Source organism: Neoarthrinium moseri (genome assembly GCF_022829205.1).
Source record: "Neoarthrinium moseri strain CBS 164.80 chromosome Unknown scaffold63_Wmoseri_CBS_16480, whole genome shotgun sequence".
In the NCBI taxonomy this organism is placed as follows: Eukaryota; Fungi; Ascomycota; class Sordariomycetes; order Amphisphaeriales; family Apiosporaceae; genus Neoarthrinium; species Neoarthrinium moseri.
This window is the reverse complement of record NW_026055177.1, coordinates 126,074-151,285: the sequence shown is the minus strand read 5'-3', so window position 1 is coordinate 151,285 and position 25,212 is coordinate 126,074. Positions and strand designations below refer to the sequence as shown.

The 25,212-nt window shown below is 51.8% G+C and overlaps 10 protein-coding genes across 10 annotated transcripts; 7 read left to right on the top strand and 3 right to left on the bottom strand.

Moving 5' to 3' along the window:
- Nucleotides 1-1,167: 1,167 nt before the first annotated feature.
- Nucleotides 1,168-4,032, top strand: JN550_011131 (uncharacterized protein; the record flags this gene model as incomplete). Its single annotated transcript, XM_049309462.1, has 1 exon — nt 1,168-4,032. One exon carries the CDS (start codon nt 1,168-1,170, stop codon nt 4,030-4,032), a length of 2,865 nt encoding a protein of 954 aa, XP_049166931.1.
- Nucleotides 4,033-4,401: 369 nt separating this feature from the next.
- On the top strand, nt 4,402-5,286 carry JN550_011130 (uncharacterized protein; the record flags this gene model as incomplete). Its single annotated transcript, XM_049309461.1, has 2 exons — nt 4,402-4,855; nt 4,934-5,286. 2 exons carry the CDS (start codon nt 4,402-4,404, stop codon nt 5,284-5,286), a joined length of 807 nt encoding a protein of 268 aa, XP_049166930.1.
- A 345-nt stretch (nt 5,287-5,631) lies between these two features.
- Nucleotides 5,632-6,945, bottom strand: JN550_011129 (uncharacterized protein; the record flags this gene model as incomplete). The annotated part of the gene is made up of 4 exons (XM_049309460.1): nt 5,632-6,387; nt 6,452-6,551; nt 6,603-6,730; nt 6,805-6,945. The coding sequence occupies 4 exons, from the start codon at nt 6,943-6,945 to the stop codon at nt 5,632-5,634; spliced, it is 1,125 nt and encodes a 374-aa protein (XP_049166929.1).
- A 4,118-nt stretch (nt 6,946-11,063) lies between these two features.
- Nucleotides 11,064-11,963, top strand: JN550_011128 (uncharacterized protein; the record flags this gene model as incomplete). Its single annotated transcript, XM_049309459.1, has 3 exons — nt 11,064-11,487; nt 11,546-11,874; nt 11,928-11,963. The coding sequence occupies 3 exons, from the start codon at nt 11,064-11,066 to the stop codon at nt 11,961-11,963; spliced, it is 789 nt and encodes a 262-aa protein (XP_049166928.1).
- Nucleotides 11,964-12,905: 942 nt separating this feature from the next.
- Nucleotides 12,906-13,236, bottom strand: JN550_011127 (uncharacterized protein; the record flags this gene model as incomplete). Its single annotated transcript, XM_049309458.1, has 2 exons — nt 12,906-12,943; nt 13,008-13,236. 2 exons carry the CDS (start codon nt 13,234-13,236, stop codon nt 12,906-12,908), a joined length of 267 nt encoding a protein of 88 aa, XP_049166927.1.
- Nucleotides 13,237-14,287: 1,051 nt separating this feature from the next.
- JN550_011126 (uncharacterized protein) lies at nt 14,288-15,245 on the bottom strand (the record flags this gene model as incomplete). The annotated part of the gene is made up of 2 exons (XM_049309457.1): nt 14,288-15,034; nt 15,102-15,245. The coding sequence occupies 2 exons, from the start codon at nt 15,243-15,245 to the stop codon at nt 14,288-14,290; spliced, it is 891 nt and encodes a 296-aa protein (XP_049166926.1).
- Nucleotides 15,246-17,621: 2,376 nt separating this feature from the next.
- On the top strand, nt 17,622-18,163 carry JN550_011125 (uncharacterized protein; the record flags this gene model as incomplete). Its single annotated transcript, XM_049309456.1, has 2 exons — nt 17,622-17,676; nt 17,745-18,163. The coding sequence occupies 2 exons, from the start codon at nt 17,622-17,624 to the stop codon at nt 18,161-18,163; spliced, it is 474 nt and encodes a 157-aa protein (XP_049166925.1).
- Nucleotides 18,164-19,617: 1,454 nt separating this feature from the next.
- JN550_011124 (uncharacterized protein) lies at nt 19,618-20,703 on the top strand (the record flags this gene model as incomplete). Its single annotated transcript, XM_049309455.1, has 3 exons — nt 19,618-19,923; nt 19,977-20,629; nt 20,685-20,703. The coding sequence occupies 3 exons, from the start codon at nt 19,618-19,620 to the stop codon at nt 20,701-20,703; spliced, it is 978 nt and encodes a 325-aa protein (XP_049166924.1).
- Nucleotides 20,704-21,801: 1,098 nt separating this feature from the next.
- On the top strand, nt 21,802-22,347 carry JN550_011123 (uncharacterized protein; the record flags this gene model as incomplete). Its single annotated transcript, XM_049309454.1, has 1 exon — nt 21,802-22,347. One exon carries the CDS (start codon nt 21,802-21,804, stop codon nt 22,345-22,347), a length of 546 nt encoding a protein of 181 aa, XP_049166923.1.
- A 1,008-nt stretch (nt 22,348-23,355) lies between these two features.
- On the top strand, nt 23,356-23,961 carry JN550_011122 (uncharacterized protein; the record flags this gene model as incomplete). Its single annotated transcript, XM_049309453.1, has 1 exon — nt 23,356-23,961. One exon carries the CDS (start codon nt 23,356-23,358, stop codon nt 23,959-23,961), a length of 606 nt encoding a protein of 201 aa, XP_049166922.1.
- Nucleotides 23,962-25,212: the final 1,251 nt, after the last annotated feature.

Sequence of the window (25,212 nt, the reverse complement as noted above, 5' to 3'; positions counted from 1 at the left end):
ACACGGTACCTGCCTGCGTTCGATGATGACCATCATCTGTATGGCTTAATCCATGGCTCCATTCAAGGCTCCAAGCTCTTGGTCATGGAGGCAGGCAGCGCAGCGCGTCGCTCGATTTACCTATCATGTCAGTATGGTAATATGAATGAATGACACATCGACTCGGGACGTGAACTGCCCAGCGCGGGCCGAGTGGCAATGTGAGTCAGCTCGAGGGATGGGCCGGCCATTTCCATACCGACGGATGTCAAAGCTCCGTCGAACCCATCTCGAGCCGCTCGAGACCACCGGATGCACCTCTATGCATCGCATTACGGAGGGCCCAGTGACCTCCGTCTGCCTCGCTTCCGAACAAGGATGCTTCCGGAGGTCGTGCGCCTTTTGTGCGTGAAACTCCGTTTGCCCCCGGGGGCAGCGCCCGTTGTGTGGCAACGTGGTCACGCGGACTTCGACTGAGTTCCAGGCTAAATTGAAATCAAGACCATTGATACGCTGCTGGAGCATGTCGTCGACATCAACGCCGTGGCTCGTCGGACTTGAGTGATCCCCATCTTCACTGGCATCAGCTGGGCAAGTTGACCTGCCCACCTATCATACTCGGCCCTGACTGGATGGCCTGCGCGGGTTGCGGCTTTTGTGCCTGTTATTGCCCAGAACTCAGATGTCGAATACTGCGGATGACTCGTCAATGCGACAGTCATAGTGCTCTTTAGATGCTTTTCGCAGGGTTCGTCGCAGGCAGAGGACCTGCAGGGGTGTGTGCCCAACTTAGACTTGAGGGAAATGTGCGTGAAACGCTTACACCAATCCCGCCACGGCACCAGAGGTTTGTATGTTTGGTAATTCGATTCGCGTTGCGATGACCGCGCATCTCGCTCTTCGAGACGTTCGAGAAGTCTCTGCTGCTTTCCAAGCACACATTTGCCCTTCCTTCTGAACTGCCAGGCCAGGTATATCAATACAGGATTCCCCGGACATCTATGCACCCAGCTCTGCTTGCCATTCTGGGCCACCATTTGCATCCTGCCCCTTCCTCTGGCCAACCACCTCACACGCTCAAGTGGATCTTTTGCGTGTCAACCCTTGGGAAGAATAGTTCTTCATTCTCTTCTACGAACATATTGCTTGCATGCCACTGATCATTACCTACGAAGCATTTCTTTCACCATGAATCGGTTCAGGGCCTCTGTCTCGATCGGAGGCATGACTTGTGCTTCATGCTCCACTAGCATCCTCGCGGCACTCAAAAACACAGACTGGGTCACGGACGCCTCTGTGAACCTCATTACGAACAGTGCATCCGTCGAGTTCTCTGGCGCGGACAAGGCGCAGCAGCTCGTTGCCGCGATCGAAGACTTGGGATACGACGCCGAAGTGAACCAAGTCGAAGAGGTTACAGATGACTCGGAACAACGACAACAGCGGACGGTGGAGGTACGCATCGATGGCTTCTGGTGCGACGAATGCCCTCGCCGGGCGGTGGCCAAGCTTCTCGAGGGTTTCTATGTCGACGATCAGGGCCACAGTGCCATCGAAATACTCACCCACCCATCCAAGAACAGACCGATAATGAAATTGAGATACTTGCCGGAGCCCTCACAAATCAACATCCGCCGCATAATAAACACCGTCAACGACATGGACCCTGCTTTCCAGGCAACTATATACCACCCTCCGTCAGCGGAAGAGCGCCATAGGTTGATCCACGCCAGACAGCAGAAGCGATTGCTCCTGAGGCTCCTTGGGACGCTCGCCGTGGCCATCCCTACCTTCATCATTGGTATTGTATACATGAGCCTAGTTCCCATGGAAAACGATGTGAAGATGTACCTCATGGAGCACTTGAACCACGGAATCAGTCGCTCCCAGGTTGCTCTCCTCGTCCTGGCGACCCCAGTATACTTCTGTGCAGCGGATATTTTCCACCGACGAGCTATCAAGGAAATCTGGCTGCTCTGGCGACCATCGAGCAGAACACCATTACTCCAAAGGTTCTATCGATTTGGCAGCATGAACATGTTGATGTCGTTGGGCACCACAATTGCATACGTATCGTCCTGTGCCCAGCTCATCGCAGCCGCTGTCCATCCCCCATCAGGCATGGTTGACGATTCAAACTTTTATTTCGACTCAGTCGTGTTCTTGACGCTCTTCTTACTCGCCGGGAGGCTCATTGAGTCTTACAGCAAGTCCAAGACTGGGAGTGCAATTGAGGCCCTTGGGAAGCTTCGACCAACCTCGGCCTCTCTACTTATCAACCACAGTACAACTCTGCCAAGTCAGCAACAGTCCGAAGCAAAGGATGAGCGTTCCCAAATCCATGATACTCAGCAGAATGAGTCTTTGGATGAGGTAGTGCAGCCGGAGGACCGGATTGAGACAGTCAGTGTAGATATGCTTGACTTTGGCGACACAATTCTCGTCTCGCACGGGGCATCTCCACCCTGCGACGGACTTGTCACCAAGGGTGGGACGTTGTTCGACGAGTCTAGTTTGACTGGCGAGTCTAGACTTGTGAAAAAGTCAATTGGTGACAAAGTCTTTGCTGGAACCATCAACAAGGGCTCTCCTGTTCGCATGGAGGTGACCGACATTGCAGGACAGTCAATGCTCGACCAGATTGTCAACGTTGTCCGTGAAGGTCAGACGAAGCGAGCCCCTATGGAAAGAGTTGCGGACTCCCTTACATCCTATTTTGTTCCGGCTATCACGTTCATCGCTATCCTGACTTGGCTCATCTGGTTTGTGCTTGGAAGCGCAGGCATTATTTCCCAGCGTTACCTCAATGACCCCTCCGAGTCCTGGGTCGTCTTTGCGCTCCAGTTCTCCATTGCAGTCTTTGTAGTAGCCTGTCCCTGTGGACTGGGACTCGCAGCTCCAACTGCGATTTATGTGGGAGGCGGCCTTGCTGCCAAGTTCGGCATACTCGCAAAGGGTGGCGGCGAGGCTTTCGAGAAGGCGAGCCACCTCAAATGCATTGTTTTTGACAAGACTGGTACTTTGACTGAGGGTGGGGATCCCAGAGTGGTAGACTGGGAATTCTGCTCTGATAAGATGGAGCCGAAGTACGTTCTCTCTGCAATTCGGAATCTCGAGCAGAACAGCAGCCACCCTCTAGCCAAAGCGCTGATTTCGTATTGCGAATCAGAGGCGGCTACCGACGTGGTCACATTTAGCCACGTTGAAGAGATACCCGGGAAGGGATTGAAAGGTGTTGGGTGGGCTGCGGAATATGTGATCGGCAACGAAACGCTGATGAACGAAATGGGTGTATATACTGCCCCAGATGCTGCAGCGAAGCTTCGTTCATGGAAGCAAGATGGCAACTCAGTCGTCTTGGTTGCGACGAGGCAGAATGAACCAAACTCAATCTATCGACTCGCAGCCTTCTTCGAAATATCGACCCCAATCAGAAGCGAAGCAGCCCCTACCATCGCTGCCCTGCAAGACCGTGGTGTCGACGTATGGATGCTCTCCGGGGACAACTCAACGACGGCTCGGGCTGTAGCGTTGCGTGTCGGCATCCCAACCACCAATGTCATTGCCGAAGTGCTACCCACTGACAAGTCTTCAAAGATCTTGGAATTGAGGGAGGCAATGACTCTCAAATATGGAGCGAAGAACAAACGCGCCACAATAGCCATGGTCGGTGATGGCATCAACGACGCGCCAGCCCTTGCCGTCGCCGATGTGGGCATTGCTATCGGCTCCGGCACCGACGTCGCCATCTCTTCGGCAGACTTTGTCCTTGTCAAGTCTGACCTGCGGAGCGTTGTCACCCTACTGGGGGTAAGCAAGACGGTATTCCGCCGCATCAAGTTCAACTTTGGCTGGGCAGTCATATACAACCTTCTGGCGATCCCGTTCGCGGCAGGGTGTTTCTACGTCCTCGGTGTCAAGTTAGATCCCGTCTGGGCCAGTCTGGCCATGGCCCTTAGCAGCATCAGTGTCGTACTGAGTAGTTTGGCGTTGAATATTGGTATTCCTGGTTTAGGTTTCAGGGAAAGGAAGATACCCATTGGGGAGGTTTGATTAGACCTACGGTGTTTGGTTTTCTCGCGCTGAAATGTAGGCAAGCTCGAGCGAATAATGAATTTTAAATGAGACTATCAACCTACGTTATCTTCGTGAACAGGAACTAAGATGGTTTCATAATGTTTCTTTGTTATCAACTCCTCTCCACCCGGGCCTGTGTAAGCTGAGTTGGAGTGGGTTGGGGTCTCGGCCCCCACTCATTCTATAATACCCGTGCCGTAAGCATGCTGCATCTTAGGCTGCCAAATGCTGGTTACCCGTCTGGTCTATAGCCGGCTTGGCCAGGATCATGGTTCATGTTCTGGCATGAATATCTGCTTCGCGGCGACTCACCCTCCTCACTTGGTGGCTTGACATTTTGTTTCCATGCAGCCGCTCTATTTCCTCCCAGCCCTGGCCGCCGCTGCCGCCGCCGCCGCCGCCACCCAAACACTGCCGAGCCCCGCAATATGTGAGGACACCATCGACGGCTCGCCGCCGTTCAGCTCCAACGACACGCCGTGTCTGCTGCGCTGCAGCGACCCCGTCGCCGCGCCGACAGGCACCCTGCTCCCCGGCATGGTCAACGTGACCAACATCCCCTACTGCCAGCTGAACTGCGTGCGGCGCGACGCCTCGCCCGCCCAGTCGGCCCTCGCGCCGGACTGCCTCGGCCGCTGCCAGGCCCGCAACCAGGGCACGCCCGAGAACGCCGGCTGGTGCATGTACTGGTGCGTCGCGGGCTACGGCGACCTCGTCGCGGCCACGGCGTGCGTCCCCTCGCTGGAGTACGGGGAGCCCGTGACCTCGTACGACGGGCCGAGGGCTATCACTTACCGGCGTGAGTCAATGTCTTCTATGCCCTCTGTAGTTACCTCCGGTAGGTTGCTGAGCTGATCTTTTGCCCGTTGGTGTTTAGCTTTCACGCAAGCGAGTGAGTGGCGGAGCTGGTACGAGACACAGACGTTGATGTCAAGGACGGGCAACTTTGCGACTAATTACGGCCCCTCGAGCACGAGTATTAGTTCCTCGACTAGCAGCGGGGGTCGCACTACTCTGACAACTAGTTCGTCAACGTCGGTGATGATCACCCAACCCCCCGGGACCACTGATAGAGTGACTCCAAGTGGGTCTCTGGAGACGAGTGCTGCTGCTGGTGCCGCTCCTACGTCTTCGACTACCAGTGACGGGGCCGCAATCATGGCTAATCGAGACGTGGAAAGGCTTGTTTCGTTCGCTTGTCTAATTGCTTTACTGGCGGCGATTAGGTAGGTGGGTACGCATTCTCCGCGAAGTAGGATACGCCGCAATGGCTGCCAGGAAGGCTGTGATGAGGCTGATTGACAGAAAGAGTAAACAAACATTGATATCATAGAAAGGAGCCACATCCTTGATACCCGCTATGAGTCTCTGTCCTTCACTCCACAGCCACTTTGATCTCGCTCCTGAATTAGTAACATGGCGATACTCACATATGTAAGGGCCGGGCTGGCGAGTCGATCATCGTTGTGGCCCTCAGGTGACATATCTTATTATCATTTAATATTATCTCGTGCTGTGGTGGCAACTCGTGTACAGTGTAGAATGTTACAGTCAGGCTTGGTCTTTGTCACGGCCTCATAATGATTTACCATAGCTCTCTCCAAGGTAGGTATCCACACTGCTCCGATCACCTTGTCCGTCCTTGATGTTGGAGCTCGTAGCACTGACTTCGACCTCCATCTGAACCTTGATGCCTTGCTTCGGTAACTCTACCGCATCACTGGATCCACGGCGATGAGTTGACGTGAACACACTGTGACCATGGTTCTGGCTCTTGTTCCTCCATCCACCGGACAGTGGGATGCTGCCAAGAGGTATACTGTTCGAGTATGTCTTCTTCGCGCTGCTGAAAGCCGAGCCCACCAAGGGGCCGAGGATGGCCTTGAGCAGCGGGAAGATGAGCGGCAGGTTGGAGGTGACTGTCGCCACAAACGTTTCCCTGACCGCCCACGCGCCTGCGTTCTTGGCTCCAGTTACGTCGTCAGACAAGATGAGGACACAACGAAGGGTCCCCGCGACCATGACGAAGATTCCACCGGAAAATAGCACAATCAACCCAACCTTCTTCCAAGTCTTGATGTTTGCTGCCCAGAACATGGGGATCGGGATCGTCAAAAGGTACAAGTCCGTGGCGATATTGAATGCCAAAGTTACGAGAACATTGACCAAGGATACAGCGGGCTGGCAATTCCTTCCTGGGTCCGGGTATATTTTCCAGTTGTTTGACAGCGGCTGGCACGACAGGAGGATCGAAAGCGTCACTATGATGTATGTCGCGATGATAAGTCCGAAGCCAATATAGATACGGATTCGGTAGCCGTCAAGTCTCTCCTAGAAAAGTAGTCAGTGCTATCCCCCTGCAAACCATAGACACCAGATGCCACCGTTTACTTACCGTTAGCCGAAGGAGGAAGGCGCACATAGCAGCCTTCAATACCCATAGCAGGAGAACATAGGTGACCCATCCAGACACTTGAGTCTTCGAGCCCCCTACTCTGACAGCAAAGTTAGTACCGCACTCTTTTGCATAGGCGCATGCCCCTTACCTCTTGGCATATTCTTCACTATTGGGGTCAAGGGCTGCCCGTTCCTCTTCCGTCATCCCGTTGTTCGCGAGGCCATTGTAATCCGCAATAACGTTGTATGCGAAAGAGGACTCGGCGGCATATACTCCCTAGTGAACAACGTTTGTTTAGCGAAGATCTAGCATTATGTAAACGAACGGACAAACGAAAAAGTGAAACCTACGGAGGCGATTATCATGAGGTAATCATCAGCCTGAAAGTTTCTGAAGCCAACTGCATGCCACCGAGCAAAGAGCCTTAGCGCTATGGTAAATAGCCCAATGCTCAAGAGGACCCAAAGCTCTACCACGCTCGGGTCGGCCATTCTGACGACAAGGTCAACGGTCCTGAGAAGGTTCAGTGGAGGCTAGAACCTCAGGGCATGAAACTTCATTTAGGACCTTCGCGGATGGACACTTAGTAAGTGAACATGACTTGCTCTGGCTGCGCCATTCGTTTTGATATATTGCGGAGGGTTTTACAGAAACCCTGCAAGGCGCTGAGCTCTAGGCCTAATGCCAGGGGCAGTTGCAGCTAATCCTCTACCGTGGTAGTTATCTCCAACCATGGCTGTGGCGGAACTTTTGTTGTGATCACCTACAGGGATCACATCTAGTTACGGGATTATTAGCGGAGTCCTTTCAGTGATAAGAATAGTAAACCCGATATGATAAAGGCTGTCAGGGGAAATGGCATGGCACCTGAGCAAAATCATTTGTCGTTCTTTCAGAGCACACAAGTAATATTGAATTCCATAATCAGGGCTGATTAGTCTATTTTGCAACTCAATTTACCACTTTGGATCAGACTGAGAGGCGGGAATATCCAGACACCTTACATTATCAAGTTCGAGTCATGAGTGTCGGCTAAGGGAAAGGGGGGCTTGTCGGATAGAGCACCTGAGACTATACACTTTCGGCGCTAGCGCAAACTCAAAAATCCGGGGTGGCAATTCCGGGCCGTTGAGAATCAAGAAATAGGGCCAAACAGCGTGTCTCAGGATCATGGCGATCTCGAGTTCTGGTATCGAATTCTTTTGACTATCGCCCTCCAAGTGTACCACCGGATTGTGCCGCGCGGCCCTCACGATGAAGGCTAGTTGTTTTCAAGTGGAGGTGCGGCTGAGACGACCGAGGGTTAATCTCCGGGCTCTCTACGGCCGTTGGGTAGCTCAGTAATTTCGTGTACCATTGATGTAAAGAAACTGTGCAAAAGGAATGACTCAGTCACATGAAAGCCCAGGCCGGTACCTGACTCCTCGGCCAAATTCAGTATGCATATCTAGACTGCGTCCAGATTCCAGGGGTCCAGCAACGTGGGACCTAGCCAGTCCAGCGAATTGGAAGCGTGCCGGGAACAGATAGTTACTCCATAATCATCCAGAATGTCTCAAGGGTTGACCACTTGTTCTGGAGCTAAGAGATTGCTGGGAACTTACGGGACTCGGCACAGAGTATTACACGTCTTCCCCTAGTAATACGATCGATCAGCTATGCAGGCGTGAAAACTCTGCGCAAACCATGCAATGCAGCCCTCGCTTGGAAATCCCAATACGGAATAACTCTTCCTTTCTGGGTTGCTTTCAAGCCCAATTGGGCTTCTGTAATATCCATGAGTCTAAGTGATATCATAGAAAGCCGGGGAGGCTTACACGGGATGAGTGGACACCGTCAGCTTCTGCCTGTGGCGCTCTAGTCCCTGGCAAACAGGCTTTTACTGTGTAAACTGACAGAAAACCTTGTTATTCCCTGAGACTGCCGATTTCATCGAAGCAAATATGTATCCGGGGAATCATTTTCACGTCAAGACTACTATGCGGATTTACAAGGGCCCACAACTTCGGCATACACCAACACCGATGCCCGAGCAAGGAGACCAAGATTTCGGAGTCCTGGCATGCCGATAAAGGCCTCAACGGGCCCCATGACTGTTGCTGGTCGATAGTGTACGTTGGTAGCAGAGGCACAGTGGAACTGAAGTATATCATACGCGTTGCCGAACGCCTTGAAAGAAGTGTTTGGGTTGATCAGGTTTCCCCACACCCGGCTCTGAGCTGATAGCCTGTCATGTCAGAATTACCGACAGCTAGAATGTTCAATCCATAACTATGCTTTTCGGCACCTTGTATCTGAGAAGCAAATGGTTGATGGAGATCAACACACTGTCTGCCATCGACGCCAAATAGCCAAGCCTCGTAACGCCTGTCTCTATAACTAACTCTGCCCCTTACCGGTTTGCCTTCAAGTCTCTCTGGCCATCATTGGCCAGAGCAGGGTGCAATACGAAAGAAGTCTCATTGACAGTTCCAAATAGCCGTGCCAAGAGCTGCCAACTCTCTAGGCATCGCGGCCGCGATGTTCGATGTTTGGACCCCCCAACGACTCTTTGAAGATGCGTCGACACGGTGTGTAGCTACGATACATTGAGCTGCAAATACTGCGAAGAAGCCGGATTTCCAATAATATTTCTATCTGAGCTGTGCAAGTTCTCCTTCTTAAGACTTCCGGGTGTGGCATATCTTGACTTCCACGGAGTTGCAGCAAATGTGCAAATAGTTGCCAGAGTTCCCGAATCATGGTGGATGGTGATACGGGCTATGAAGGCTCAACGACGGTACAACGCACTGCCGGCGGGGAAGACCAAAGTTTCAAAACTGTGCACCTTTGGAGGCAGCTATCTAGTAATCAACAGCTTCGCTGAAAACCAACATGACCTGAGCGTAGGCTACTCTGGTGAGCTAATCGGCGTGACTTCTCTGAGCAATGCACTTCAAGATGCGGCCATGCCAAAGGTAAAAGAGTTTGCAACCTGCCGCCGATACCCAAGTGAAGTCTGGATGATTGGATTCTGGTCCGGATTGACAGTTTCATGCATGGGTACGATGAAGTCTGGGAGAGAGCACGGAGAAACTCTTGATTTGGGATCACTTGTGACTTTGTGGTAGCTTTTATTCACATAGGTAATGCAACAGTTAATCACCGACCTCGACTTCACGGTTACTAAACAGCATGAACGCGGCAAGACAGAAGTTTTATCGTCTAAAACCCTCGCAGGAACTGACATTTGCGCTGCAGCCTACCCTTGGACCCTGTGGCTGCGAACTTAGGATCATTCGGGAAGGCCTAAATACCTTCGAATCATCCGTACTTATCAAAACGCCCCCTGCTATTCTTTCTCATGAAGAGGCATGTCAAGGGGCAATCTTCAATAGATACTTCATTGAATACTGTTCGGGCGATAGACACAAGCATGGTGGCCTACTGAATGGAATCAATCGCTATCACATGGCAGAGTAGGTAGTGAGAAGTAATTTAGCGCACGTGGCCAGGCCAGAGGTTCAGATTCTTGTATCATATTCGCCATAAGTATCAGGATGGCTGCCTTCCGGTTTTGACTGGCCGGAAACAAGCTACCCTGGTTGCCTTAGCAGAGTCACTGTAATATGCTCGACAACAACTATTTCCGGTGTTTATTAGAAAACCTTATGTGGTCGAAGTTTTTTGAGGAGTGATATAATCACCACTAGATGATGGTTATGGATGTTTATTTCCTGATAACATGCAGATCTTGCCCGTGACATTGGGAATGCAGCCGTAGACGGTCAACAGGGTAAATGCATATTTCCGAAGCAATGTCTCTGTGCCCATGATACGGAGATTATGTACACCGTCCTGTTTACCACCGAAGAAGGAAAAAGAAAAACCGCATCGTGAGGCATTGAACATAATGCCGCCAGGGATTAGAAAGAGACTTTGCGCACGCTTGTCAGCTCCCTTCCCCACCATCGGGAACGACGTTTGAGGTCTGCAAGCCTTGAGGCGGTCCCATCTGAGGATGGTTTTCCAGATGCAGGCGCGCGATAGCCGAGCTTTGTCGCTTACGAAACTCCCGGGTCTTGGAAAATAACCGGGACACTCTTTAGGGGCGTGCATATTGACATGGATACATGACACTGTCGGTTGCATCCCCGCTCTCGAAACCTACTCATGGTGCATGTTATCGAGGAGAGGACCAATCCAGTTGATGTCTTGGCGGTTCAGATTATGAGCCCACCCTCACCCAGCCGCATCTGCCCCGCGTTCGACCCGCTTGTTGATTTCTTGTTACGGTATACAACTCCAGGTCTGAAGGCAACCCTATTGGCTGAAACCTGGCGACAGCGGGGAATGTATCGAGTTCAGTTAGTACGGCGTCCAGGAACGTGAGCTCGGATCTCAGTCTAGGATCTTCTCAGCACATTCGCCTTGCACCTTGCTCTCTAATTGTTCACTACTCCGATCGGATCTGTTGGTGCCAGTTCCCGGGGCCGTGCGGGCATTTGAAGGTGTCGCTTATCGGCAGTCGCGATTAGAAGGATATGATTGCTATATCAGCTTCACGTAGCCTGAAAAGTTCGCAGGTAGGTAGGCAACCTGGTTTCACTAAGAGAGACAACTTAGAAAGATGATGTTCCAAGGCGTCTCCAGGCCTTCGCTCGTCGTACTTGCCCTACAGCCTCTTGCACAACTAGTGCTAGCCGCACCTGAGCCGAGTGCATCGGTCTGGCGTCATGACACCCCATATCTCAGCCCATGGGTCACTGTTAACTCTGAGGGCGTTGCCCAAACCGTTACACCTAGTGTCCAGGCGAGCGATGGCTCAACAGTGACAGTATTCGAGCCACCTGCGCCATTAACGGAGACGTCGGCATGGACATTGACAATCAATGATCAGATAAAAACAAGCACGGGGCACAATCCAGTTGCAACAGGCACAGGCAATGGCGAGGAAGGATCTTTCATGGTTTGCGATAATTTTCGCGGTCGTTATGCACCTATTTGTCAACCTCGCGCGGGTAGTACCCTGGCATCAGGGCAAGTCTACTTCAGTAAGACTGCATGGGTTTCGCACAGTCCGAGAGTGTGTCGTTACTAACTCATCTATAGTCACTTGGGACATTATACACTTCACTGGTGGCAACGTCTCAGTCCAAGTCGGCGGTGACTACGGCAATGGCACTGGATTCGTCTCAGAATTAATGCCTGCGTCACGGGGATTCTACACATGGACTATCGCATCAGACTTCCTTCAAGAGAAGACCAATCCAGCGACAGTCTCTCTGTATATTCTTACCGTGGACCAGAACGATACTGCCGTCGCATATCAAGAAGAAGGGCCGACTGTAACGATCGCCAGAATGAATCCAGTCGAGTCCGGGTTCGGGGGCATAAATGTGCTCGCAGTAGTTCTTCCGTCAGCCCTGGGCGTCGCCATCGTATGTGCAGCTTCGGCAATCTGTTTTATGAAGAGGAAACGTCTGAATAATAGGCCGCCTTCGATAAGGACATTGAGCCGCTCAAGTAAATACATTGCCCAAGAGGACGACCTCACCCCAGGATTATCGACTATAATCACTAGCAACGGCAAACCACCCCGTATTGACATACAACTAACAAAGCGGGAAAACTGGCAGCCAGGTAGTGATACTTTTGACCCTCATCCTGGTAGGAATGTGTTTCGTGAAGAGATGAACAGGCAGGATCTCGAACGCAAATGATTACTATTGGAACTGGGTTGCCGTCTTCCGCTGGCCCTGTTCATTCATCGAGGTGTGCAAGGAGAAGGTAGTGAGCTGCATCGACAACGTTCCAAAGTCAATCAATGATTCGTAATAACTGCCAATTTCAGCGTGCATGTTTCCCTTAGATTCCATACTTTCGGATCAGCCTCATCATCATGATCAGCAGAAGAAACGCAACTTAAATATGCTATAGGCTGTACCCGACGCCTAAGTTTCAACGGATAATGCCTCGGGGTTTCGAGAAGACAATGCTTGTCTATTAGGGCTGATACGCGTTCATATTTGTAGTGCCGCTCTTGGAAAACTTTTCACAGGACATAGACTCTCGTTATTTATCAGTCAGCATGGTCGCATGTAGCTGTTTTGGCGCCCATTTGATGCCGACGGAGGTGGCGGTGAACAGACTCCTGTAAGTTACAAGATGCTCCATAGCCCAGCCAGAGACATCTCCGGACGCTACCTTTCAGAACGCCGATAGCCTCTTCGGAATTGTGATGTTGCAGGTACTGGTTCAGCAACTTTTCAGAAGTTGCTATGTAGGTGCAATCTGGCCAATAACAACGCGTCCCAATATGAACCTCGCCTTGGTGTTGAACAAGCGTCGCCTTGCTGCGAAATATTCATTTACAGACTACACATCGGGAAGACCCTGCATCGGCTGGTCCAGCGGAAACAGCTCTCGGTGTCGCCTGGGCCTAGGCTTTGATCTGTACGTTGTGCGTGCCTTAGTTAGCAGACAGGTCGGCGGAGTTACCGGTTGCAACTAATATTACCAAAGTCAGTACCATACCACTTTGTTACCGCATATCAACGGACGCTGGACTCACCAGGAGATTTGTTGGCTATCTTGGGCTTCTCAAGGCTTGCTTCTTGTTGCGCGATGATACTCCAGATTCTGGTCTTGTCATCGGCCGTGAGGGGCTCGTCCTCCGGTGTGATTGCAGCGAAGTCGGAATCCGTAGGCGAATTGACGCCTTCAATTCTACAAAGCAGGAGAATATCATCGTTCACGAGGTCGTGAGTAGGTGGCTTCGTACAGCTTTCCTGGTCCGCCATATTGAGTGGTTGTAGGAGAAGTACGGATTTCGCGGATGGGAAGGAGTGAAAGCCGTCGCATGAACAGACGAAACAAAGTGAGACATAAATTTTGCTTCAACGATAAATTCACCACAAAAGACGCCAAAGTGGTGTTTGTGGTGCGGGTAGGCATAGTACGTTGCTGGGCAGTCGTCGTTCTGGCCACCAGGTAACCAGTTGACACACCCATTCTATCGTATCTTGCTGTGCTGTAAACTGGAACCACATCGAGGTCTTAATGGGTCAACAGGTAGACCGCAATGTAGGTACTGTATGCTAAATACATGATCTAATCATGCAATCGATCAGGTTGCGCGTAATCCACCCCAACACGCCACATAGTTGAGAGAAGTACGTATACATCCCATGAAGTGAGCGAACGAGGCCACACATCTCCGTTCTTCCCCAAGCGTTCATCACAAACACGTCTAATGAACTCATGTCATGGAGGATTGACACCACAACAGAAACTCAGTTGAGCCTACAAGTGGTCAATGGTCAGGGGCTCAGCGCGGCTCTATGATCTGGCTGCAGACTAGGTCTTTGCTTGTCTATTACATGCTTTGGAGAACAATGCAAATCAATAGTAACTATCTACAAACACCTTGCTTTTCATAGCTGTTTAAACCGAAAAACGTGACGTCTCTAGTAATGACAAGCCCAGGCAAGCTCAATAGCTTTCCACCATAGTTTGCATACACAAGCCGGTGATAGGGTCGGCAAGATGGTGAAATCAAGGTATGCACTGCCTGCAACGACTATTTTATGCATAATTCCGGTCAGATACGAGAGGATGATTTTCGTACCCACACAATGACGTGAGGGCTGTTGACGCTGCATGATACGCATCTGGACCCAGGTTTAATGGAATATGATGAATGATACTATCTGCGTTCTTTCATCTACTACGACCTATTATTGCAGTACCTTGCGTCAGAATCATGCCGCTACTTCCGGCAAGTTCAGTTCGGGCATTCTAGTACATGCATGTTTGAGATGCGCCCGAGGAGAATCTGGACTGGTCTGTCCCTCACTGGTGCTCAGTCTGTGTTTGCCGTGGTACTTCTGCTTCACTTCTCTGTGCTCCGTGTTTCTTCATTCGCGCCGCGCGTTTCTCATCTTTCTCCTTGCGCCATTCTTTGGCCCGTTGATACCTAAATCTCTCCAACTCGTCCGCCCGCTGACGCAACCGTTCAATTTGCTCGCGGTAGTCCTCTTGAGCCAACCACTTTGCCTCACTGCGTTTGGCCTCACTGACCTGATCTTTCACGTCACATATCTCCCTCCGAGTCTCCTTGATGGCTCTGTCAAGAACATCAAACTTATTGTTCAAGTAATTTCGTCTCGCCTCGAGAACTAGTCGTCCTGTCGCTCGTTCCGTTCTGCGCCTTGCGATGCACACCATCAATTCCTTTGACTCTTTAGCTCGGAAAAGACGTGCGAACCAAGTCTTGGCCGACTTCTCCTGCATATCGTCTTCAACAACTTCTGCATCAAGCTGTTCTATAGCTTTCTGTGTGGCAGTGATATGGGGACGGACATAATCCCGTCCTTCCCATAGAGACGAATGCCGATCCTCAAGCTCTTCCAGCTTTGTCTGCAGTTCATCTATCTTTCGCCCCCAGGGTGATGTGTAGCAATTCATGCAGCTCGTGGGTGGCTTTCTAGATGCTGGCGTCGAGGAGTGAAAAGGATTCGAAGTAGCCTCGGTTACGCACTTGCTGTCATAGGCCCGGCGCCTTGACGGATCTTTGAGGGTTTCATACGCAGTCGCCACCTTCAGAAGGCGATGTAAGTCTCATGACCATTAGGTAGACGAGGCTTCAAGAGTCGTTCAAGCCTACCAGTTGAAAGTTCGTGGTTGCATTGGGATCGAATCTATTCTTATCAGGGTGGGTCTGCAATGCCAACCGGCGATACTGGCTCGTTATAGTGGCGCCATCAGCTGTTCGAGGGATCCCAAGAACTGCGTAGTAGTCCTCCACCATGTCGGCTGCTTCAAAAAGGCAAGGTGCGAAACTGATGCGAAGTCAATCTATCAGGCCACAGATTAGCCAGGTCGAGTAATGAGTCGCTTCAGCCCTTACGAGTCGTTTCATGAAAGCAGCCTACCGGGCTGACGGAGTCTTCCCCTTTACATATTGTGTTGTATATACACGCATCGATTGCGAAGTACCGTTCATTGAGAAAGTCAGGGACGAATCATAGTGTAGGATGCACAGCCTGTTGCTTTTTCTGTTGACGTGGCATCGGCATAGATGGTCATTGATTACGGCGCATGTGTCTGGAGCTTCGGATGTGCAGTTGTTATGCGGGGCCTTGGAAACCTGCAGTAACCTACGTATCAGGAGCCTAAGTACCAGGCACAAGTCGAGGTCTGAGGAATCAAACTCGGTGTGCATGGGGTCATGCAGTAAACCAATTCATGGGATGGGCATACAAACATTGTAACTGAACCGACAGGAGTTGTCTTCTACTTTGCCCAGTATGAGCCTCAAGGTGGCCCAGAAGAATCTTCTAGGTGAGAAACTAGATTGTCTCATCTTTCCTCTTGTTCCAGCTCACCTAATCCAGTTAAAATGCGATTGTGGCCTTTGAATACCTGCTCGCTGAAGAGTGTGGCAGAGGTTACTGGGCTCCGGACCACCACTAGTCACTTCACATCCTCTTCACCGTAAGACGTTGGCGGCTTTTTCGCGCCATAGTGCATATTTCAAATAGACGAATTGATTGTGTATCCCCCGATTTCGTGATTCTTGCTCCATCTGTGCATGGTGCATGAAGCGGGACAAATGAGATATGCCACCGCCGAATAGCCAACCTCTGTACGTTTCTGCCAGATACACGCCTACTCGCTACGTTCCGTGCTAAATAGCAAGCTTTAAGTTTACCGCACCCGACTTGGCTCCAGGACCGACAAGCACAGTTGCACTATCCTTTGGCGCCGACATTGGTAACCCCGCGCAGGTTCAACGTCACGCAGCCGGCAATGCAGGAGGCCCCTGCCCAGGCATTGTGATCATCGGCTTTGATGGCAAACCTGCACAGTCAATATCTTGCGTTACTTTCCAAGAGTTTGCAGTACCTGAGACGCAGCTGATGTTTGCACCCACCGTAAAACGATTCCTGGGCGTGAAATCATTGCTTCGCTTTTGTCTTGGGTTAGGGTCCCTTAGGAGTCAAATCGAAAAACTCGCGTATGTACATCCTTGGCATCCGACTTGTACTTCCATTTGTCCACTTTAGCACGCTTTCCGAGTGCTGTAGACAGTAACACCGTTTTATGAGAGAAAGACAATCGACGCATACCCCTAGCAGTGGAACTACTAGAATCTAGGGACCCACGAAAATGAAGCGGGGCTGCGTTTAAGCCACGCGGGTCCCTATTTATAGTCCTACAGTATTCCATACAACACTGATATCCTGTTGAGATCGAAGCGTCGACACTCAAATAAGCTGCATGCCAAATCCACGAGGATCCAGATGTAGCACTATATTAGTGCTAGACTGTGAATGCAACCGCACCCCAGTAATACCCTGAGTCTTGATAGCAACGACTTTGCCGTGGATAACAGATGAAAGCTACATGTCTCTCCGCCTTATTCAAGTTTTGCAAGACCTAGTGCCCATGTGTAGTTGTGCGTGGAGCTAAGCGGGTGCTGCCGTGACTCTGATATGGAACTCAAAACATTGGCCCTGTGGCACCGTTGGATTCGATTAAATAGCACATCCTTGGATGAGATTAGTGATGTTAGTAGAGACGACCCTTGGGTCCATGTAGATTATCTCAAAATAGATAGGTGGTATACAAGTCCTTGGGCTTGGAGATATCTCGTACATCTGTTTCGCTCGTTGCCATACCTTCGCCATTTCACGTTGGTGACAGAGAATTCCAGTTAATAAATGCCCATCCAGCAGAAGCCATATGCTCACCCTGGGGTATTGGACTAGCGCTTCCGCCAGGCATTAAGTAACGTAAATATTCGAAGCTCAGGGGAGCCAAGCTTGGCTCTGGGTATGATCATTCGCGTTGGATCCGGCCGCAAGCTCCTGCATAAAATCTTTCTTTGAACCAAATGATCCAATTAGCGCCAATTCCAGTCTGTACATTGGGTTAATACTACTTTAGCGTGAGCTGGTAGCAATTTGTTGCCTTGGGTAGGCGTATGAGCTGCCCGGCAACGCGAAGACAATTCACCTTGCAAGGTATCTTCCACTGCGCGTACAAAAGCCAATCGCGTCCCAGTCAATCAACATTGCCAAAACACCATTCAGATTTCTTCGCCGACCTCAGGAGATATCAGTCCTCCAGCTCACGCTCAATTCGCACAAGACAACCCAACCCCCTACGGCGATCCAAGATCATGGCCTACAACGCGACCGACAACAAGATGGGTGTGTCTAACTATGCCGAGCCCCGTAAGTAGTGCTTCCTGCACCCATCATGTTTATATCGAGCCCAGACTAACTCGAATCCCCAATAAAAGCCACCGTTGGCGACACTCCTGCCCATGAGATGTCGGGCGGTGCTGCAGCCAAGCAGGCGGAGACTCCGGTCGTCAACCAGACTGACCAGAAGACCCTGTTCTGTGGAGAGTGCAACAAGGCGTTCAACACCACCACCACGCTGGCCCAGCACAAGGGCGAAGTGCACATTGGCACCAAATGCTACTGGAAGGGCTGTGCATACGTCGCGCCCACGGAGAAGATGCTGAATGTGCACTTGCACGGACACAACATCGTCAACAACACAATTGCTTCTGGTGGCAATGCCCTGACGTGCAACTGGCCTGGCTGTGGCGTCTTGTGCACCAAGGCACAGACGGTCCGCCGTCACCTTCGCCGTCACCAGGTTCGTGCCAAGAACTGCGCCGAGGAGGCCGCCAAGAACGCCGCCAACAAATGAATCAGATGCATCCATGGATAGGAACTTCGATCCTGTCTTGTGAGCAGTGTTGGTTGCGGGGAAACTGAATCAACCTCTACGTAGGTTGAGATGACTTTGGCCTGTTGAGAGCCACAATAGACGACGATGTCTGCGAAAACGTGGTGGTGAAATTACCCGTGTCTCTGTCCAGTTTCACGCAATGACATGGTTTTGTGACCTCGAACTGTATTCCATCCCATGATTAATTGCTCCCGATCATATGAAAATCATCTATCCGGTTGGATAAGCCACTCGTCGAACCCCGCAAGGGCTCTCAGAAGCACCTGGGCTATCCGTTGCGAGCACTTTTTATGATGCCGTCATTGCCCGAGCGTGCTCATATTCGGACTTGCGAGAAGCTGTCGAATAGAATCCATGTTGATGCTGAAGCCCATTCTCATAGTCTGGAGCTCTCGCCCATCACACTGAGATTGAAGTTTCAGCCCGAAATGCGCATTTGACCCGTACAGGCGGAGTAAATGGTGCTGGAGAGAAAGTCGTAAATGTTCAGCCTCACATTGCTATGTTGTCACTGCCCGGTTCGCGTCTAGAGGCCCACTGCGCTCGAGACTAGCATGTGTAAGCTGTATACAGGACGCAGCTCGAAGGGGTAACCAGTCACAGTTTGAGATATTAGTCTAGACGTGAGCGGTCGTCCGTCACACCCATTGCATTCATTCTCAGCTGATATGTATGTCGGAGTTGTAGTCGCTGGGCATCGTCAAGTCTGCTAGGTCGCCGGTCAGGCCTGGCGAGGCTGACTTCCGTCCAAGTTAGTGCGGCGCCGAAGGGGCGGGTCCATGGACGACGAACCTCGGGGGACAAGAAGATGAGGCTGTGAGATTGGCCCGAGCGCGGCATCCCAGGGCGTCCCAGGCGTCCCAGCGTCCCAGTGTCCCCACTAGAGAAATCCGGGCCCCTCCAATCCCAATCCCAATCCCAACCCACCCTCCCACGGCTCGTCGAGCTTTTTCCAACATTTTCTCCCGCCTTCTCTTCCTCGAATCTTTTCTTCTCCCTTGTGGCCATCGCGCCCCTTGCCTTCTCGGCCCCCGTGTCTTGCCTCTGCCCATTCATCGCCAGACCCTACTTTATGTAGAGAGAGCAACCGTCGCGACATCCCACCACTGGTAAGCCAACTGTTCCCCCCCAGATACGTCTGTCACAATTCCGCCGCCGCCGTCCCGGTGCTGTTGCTATCCCGCAACGTGCCTTCACATGATGAGAACCCAGCTGGCACCAGTCATAGGGTGACTTGTACTCCCTCCATTGATGACTACATGCTTTGGTCCAATGACCTTCCTCTGATCTATAAACACGACGACCGGTCCTTGCACACGCACACCATTCACGCCCGCGGTCTGATCTCGGCTAACCGTTGCAACCGCACTCTAGATTACCCAGCAAGCGATCTCACCCTCCCTCCTACCAACATGGTCCTCCACAACCCCAACAACTGGCACTGGGTCAGCAAGAACGCTGGCGAGTGGGCCCAGGCCTGGTTGACCGAGAACTTGACCAAGGTCTCGGCCGAGGATGGCGACGTCAACGTCAAGATCAGCAAGGTCGTCAGCATGGATGGTGATGTCGACGTCAGTCAGCGCAAGGGCAAAGTCATCACAATCTTCGACGTGAAGCTCGTCTTGGAGTATGCCGGTGCGGCGCCCGATGCCGACGACGTGTCGGGTACCATCACCGTCCCCGAGGTTGCCCACGACACCGAGGAGGACGAGTTCGTGGTACGTTCGCCTGTCGTCACCCCCGCTCGACCTCCCCTCTGACACTGCTCTAGTTTGACATTGATATCTACTCGGAGTCCAAGGAGAAGCAGCCCGTGAAGGATCTGGTGCGATCCAAGCTCGTTCCCCAGCTGCGCAAGGAATTCTTGAAGCTCACGCCGGCTCTGATTGCCGAGCACGGCAAGGATATCCAGCACGCACCTGGCTCCAACCCCTCCAGTGGCTTCTCCACCCCCAAGGTTCACGCACCCACCAGCGGCGCCAAGAACCCGGAGGCTTCTGCTACGCAGAGCAACGCGGGTAGCGTCGTTAACACGACTACAGTCTCGGATCAAGAGGAGTTCCGCACTACCGCCGAGCAGCTGTATCTCACTTTCACCGATCCCCAACGGATAGCTGCCTTCACCCGTGCCCCTCCGAAGAAATTCGAGGGTCCCAAGAAGGGTGGCAAGTGGGAGATCTTCGACGGCAACGTGTCCGGCGAGTTCGTTGAACTTGAGGAGAACAAGAAGATAACCCAGACTTGGCGCCTGAACCAGTGGCCTGCCGGCCACTTCTCGAAGCAGGTCATCGAGTTCGACCAGAACGACGTCGATGGCGTAACCGTCATGCGCGTCAACTGGACTGGTGTTCCCATTGGTCAAGAGGACGTGACCAAGAGGAACTGGGGCGAGTACTACGTCCGAAGCATCAAGACAACCTTCGGGTGAGTCGATCGTCCTGCCTGTGCCACTCCATGACTTGACTAACATGCTGAACAGCTTTGGAACCATCCTGTAAAGCCTTGCTCGACATATCGGCGTTACGGCGCAATAGAATGGAAAGAGAAGTCTCTTCACCTCACCGGTAACACTAGTATCATAAGAAAGATCTCGATAGAGAGGCATATCCCCTCCCATGATGTGCTCGCTAGATTTACCATGCTGTAGTCAACCCCATGGCCCACGTTAGTTACGTCGCGTCCATTTGGACATCAGACGACTATGATGATGATATTACGTTAATAAATGAGTAAAATGAGAACACTAATAACTGTGCCCTGATTGTAGACCTCGCGTGCTAGCTACTATTTTGTTCGGTCTGATGGTGAAATACTCCAAGTTTTCGACATCCTGTTACTACTGGGCTACTTTGACTAGTCACCTAATGGTGTCCGCGACCTAACGTAGGCAACAACTAGGGTGTAACCAATCATACTAATTCGTGGGCGGAATCCAAGTTAGACAATATGGTCATTATGGTCCTACTCGGCGTCCTGCAGTTGATACTGATCAGCTAGACACACACGAAGGCCCTTCGAAGGAGCACCCATCTCTGTCGACCTTACTGCGGGGATATGCACGAAATCTACTTTCCGTCCCGGCTATGCAAGCTTATTGGGATCCATAGCTTCCTGCTAGCTGTTTCTACCAATGAGGAGACTGCATTTCCCCCGGAGCAATATACTGTTCATCCTTCGACTACACCGCAGGCACTGAGTGGACCGCTGTCTGACACCAGTGTAACTCAACAACATGACCGCGATCTCGTATCCAACGTCGCCCACCGCTAAAGACTCGCCGTAAAAATAGAGGAACCGACTACGGACTCAGGCCGGTAAGCAAGAGAACCACACGTAACGTTGCGAGGTACGACCGCCAAAGATGCGGTCCGGATAAACATGTCCTTAGACCAAAGTACCCTGAGACGCACAGTTCGTGTAGTGAGCTGCAGTGGACTTTCAGATACTCTGGTGTTACACAGTTGAACGAGAGTTGGAAGGCTGCGAGTATAAATGGAGCGTGTCTCGTGGACGGATTGAATGCTGCCCATGATATGACAGAGCAGACTTCCGTATTCAAACCCAGCAAAGCCAACCTAACTACCAACCAGCCCGACATGTATACGCCTTCATCCACTGTTCTATACCTTGCTGCCGTCGCAGGAGTCGCTCACGTCTCAGCGACCCCAGTGGCTTCCTCACAGCCCGGGGAGCTCAGGTTTCTGAGCGCTGAGACGCTTCCCAACAACAAGGGCACGCTGACCTTCTACGGCGCGGCACCGTCCGCCTCCTCTCCGGCGGCCGGCGAGCCGCTAGCCCCGCGGGCGTGCAGCACGTCCGACGTGACGTGCGACAGCGACAACGTGCCGGACCCGGCCGTGTGCGGCGGGCTAATCGACATCCTGCGCGAGGGCGGGTCGCGCGCCGTGCCGCAGTCGCCGCTGTCCATCTGCCTGACGCTCGACGGCGCCAACGCCTCGCGCTGCTGCGTCACCTGGTCCGCCCCCGTGCCCAACCTCGACCAGAAGTACCTGGTGCCCGCCGCCACCAAGGTCTTCAACGAGTGCCTGCCCCTCGGCCTCAGCGGCCTGGCCCGCAACGTTGACTTGGTCGGCGTGTGCGCCGTGCAGTGCCTGAGCAACCGGCCGGATCCGTGTCGTTAGGCGGGAGGCGAGGTGCGCGGTTTTGACGGCGGGGATTCTGGCGTGGATGGTTGGGCTTTCGTTCGTTCCTTTAAAGACAGTAGGGGAATTGTGAAGGGTCAAAAAATTGTCTCAGAGATCGTGAGTGAAGGTCGTGATATAAGCTCTGTGCGTTCAAACTGTAGTCATCCTCATGGTGCCAATGGCGTGACTGCCTGTATCTATTCTTCACCTCATGGCGCCAATTATTTCGATCGTCTTTGGAGTAATACTCCATTGCAGAGCATGATGTGTCAAAAAGTCACCATAGCCGATTTCTTCGTCAGTGGTCACGGATAGCTAAGCCGCGCGCCCTTAAATGACACTTCCATTCATCAGTGTGATCCAAACTTGGGTGAATTTTGGCCTTCATTGACATGATGGGGCTGGTCCATTGCGTGCAACAAGGAAGTATTATCGTGGCCGTGGTCTTCCAAGAAAAAGTCAGTATTGCCCTGACCGGATACATAATATAACGGTATCGACCTCGAGGTCACCAAGTTGGTGAAACAGCAAGAAGAGGCGTTGGCTGCAGGGATCCAGTAAAAGCAAAATCGGTCGCTATAGAGTGGTCGTGGTCAGTAACTTGCTATAAAGGCATCAATTGCATAGTCCATTTAGCTTGACCTAGTACGTTAGATGTGAGTTAATTGGACGAATTCAGCCAGGGTGCTACCCAGCTTGCAGGATACATCAGTTTCTCCAATGTGCACCGCGGCGGAATAGATTGCTTGCTAATTGGTATAACCCGTTTCACAAGCCAAAGGAATTCCTATTGCCAGTTTCCATGCCGAATTCCAACTTTCGACTGTCGACGTTGGACTGTGGCTGAGGTGGCTCAGAGCTAGCGCTAAGGCAAAGCTGCCCCATCCCACGGCCTGACTCATGATATTCGGCTTACTACATGTACTTCACTATGAGACAATGTGAAGTCCTTTCAATGCCAGAATAATTCTCAACGATTTAATTTTTGTCCTTTAGAGACTAGTCATGTCTTCACATTCGAAAGATGGCTCAGCCGTGGGCAAAGTGCAACCACAGCCACCAATTGCACTCATCAGCGGCCACACAGACCTTAGCCCCTCCGGTTTCACCACACACTATGTCCCACATATCAACACAGCGCTAGATACCGGGCACAGGTTCATCCTCGGCGACGCTGCGGGAACTGACACCTTTGCCCTTGCGTACCTGTTGTCAGCTCCCGTCCTCGCGGCTCATCCGAACATTGTCTCGCGGATCACCGTCTATCCGTCGCGGCGGCATAACATCGCCGCCCTTCGGGCACAGGGTCTACGCGTCATTGCGCCCGATCATCCAAGTCTGAAAGTCGAGCGCACGGTTGGCGTGGTGGGCAAAAAGGGCCCGGATGCGAGACGATGGCACCACATCCAGAGGGATGCGAACATGACGGCTGCAAGCGATTATGACATTCTGTTCGTGAGGTCAGAGGAGGAGTCTAGGCGCTTGTATGGGGAGAAGTACAGGGCGAGGATGAGCGCGACCGAGTTGAACAGGAGAAGGAGAGAAGAGTTGAAACACATGTGCGGGGGACAGGCCACGGCCAATTCGGAGAACAATGGCAAGTCCTGGTGAGGACTGACCTGTTGCGGGCCTCTCGTGTGTATAACTCGTTTTTCGAACATATATATCTACCCTAAACTCGGATTTGATGGGCCACCTGTCAGTACAACTGAACGCGAACTGACTTCACTACTGTCGGGCACTGGAGTGGTATTCCTCTGAGGTAACCAGATCTATCTCGGTTGGGCTTTCCAAGAGAAACATGGTGTTGGCTAGTCATCGACGGCGATACTTTGTTTGGTGGCGTGTAGGTGTCTGGGTTCATCTTTCGAGGACCACTGCACCAGTTTCTAAGCAACGCCTTTCTTGTTGCGGGTCCTCTCAATAGCATCATCGGTGGCACAGTCATTTTTCGTCCCTAAGTTATTTCATGCCCTGAGATGAAGTAGAGTTTACTATCTGAGGTCCTATACCATTGTCCCTCCTGTCAGTCCGCTCGTTGTCGATCACTCAGATTGGGGACTCGGTCATTAAGTCCATAGCACTCAATGCATAAATAGGGCAAATATTTAGACAAGAAAGTTTTCGAAGGTTTCTCGTTCACGTACTGGACTTCTTTGACGTTGCCAAGTTCAATACGCTGATAATTGGCGTTGATGCCTCTTTTCGGAGCCAAGGCTCTAAAATAACATTGCACAGACGAATACCCAGTTGAAACCCTATTTTTAGAAATGTCCCCCATTGAATAGAGTACGCTTAGGAACAACTCATCTATCACAAACTAAGAATATTGCAGGGTCGGGCGTTGGTCAAAACGTTAATTTTCGGCATTGAGAACCTCGAATAGTTGGATGGTAGGGAGCTGAGGATGGCCAGTACAGGATATATTTTTGGTCATGGCTTATAGAGATCTCGTTACGAGCTCCCACAACATATTTCTAGTTGTCATCCATGCTCACGCTACAAGGGGTCCTGTTGGATGGCCTCGTAATGAATGACTACTGGTTCATTGGCTTGTCCAAATTTTGACAAGACGGGAAGAGCTATAGTAGGGGCTTGGAAAGGTGAATTCCAAATTTGGTAGTCGACTACATCATATCTGCGAGTCGCGATGCTTTTCCGTCACGGATGCAGATGAATCCGGACGTTAGTGTTGGCACCCTGGGAGCCGGGTTGTTGGAGTCGGGGATCTGCGACGGACGCGGTGCTACTAAATCGGTGTTCACGAACTACCAGCATCAGTGTCAGAACCATAGATTTAGACGCGGCTGCGGGTATGCTGCATTGCAGAGAGCCCGGTTGTGGGTGCCGAGTGCAACCCGT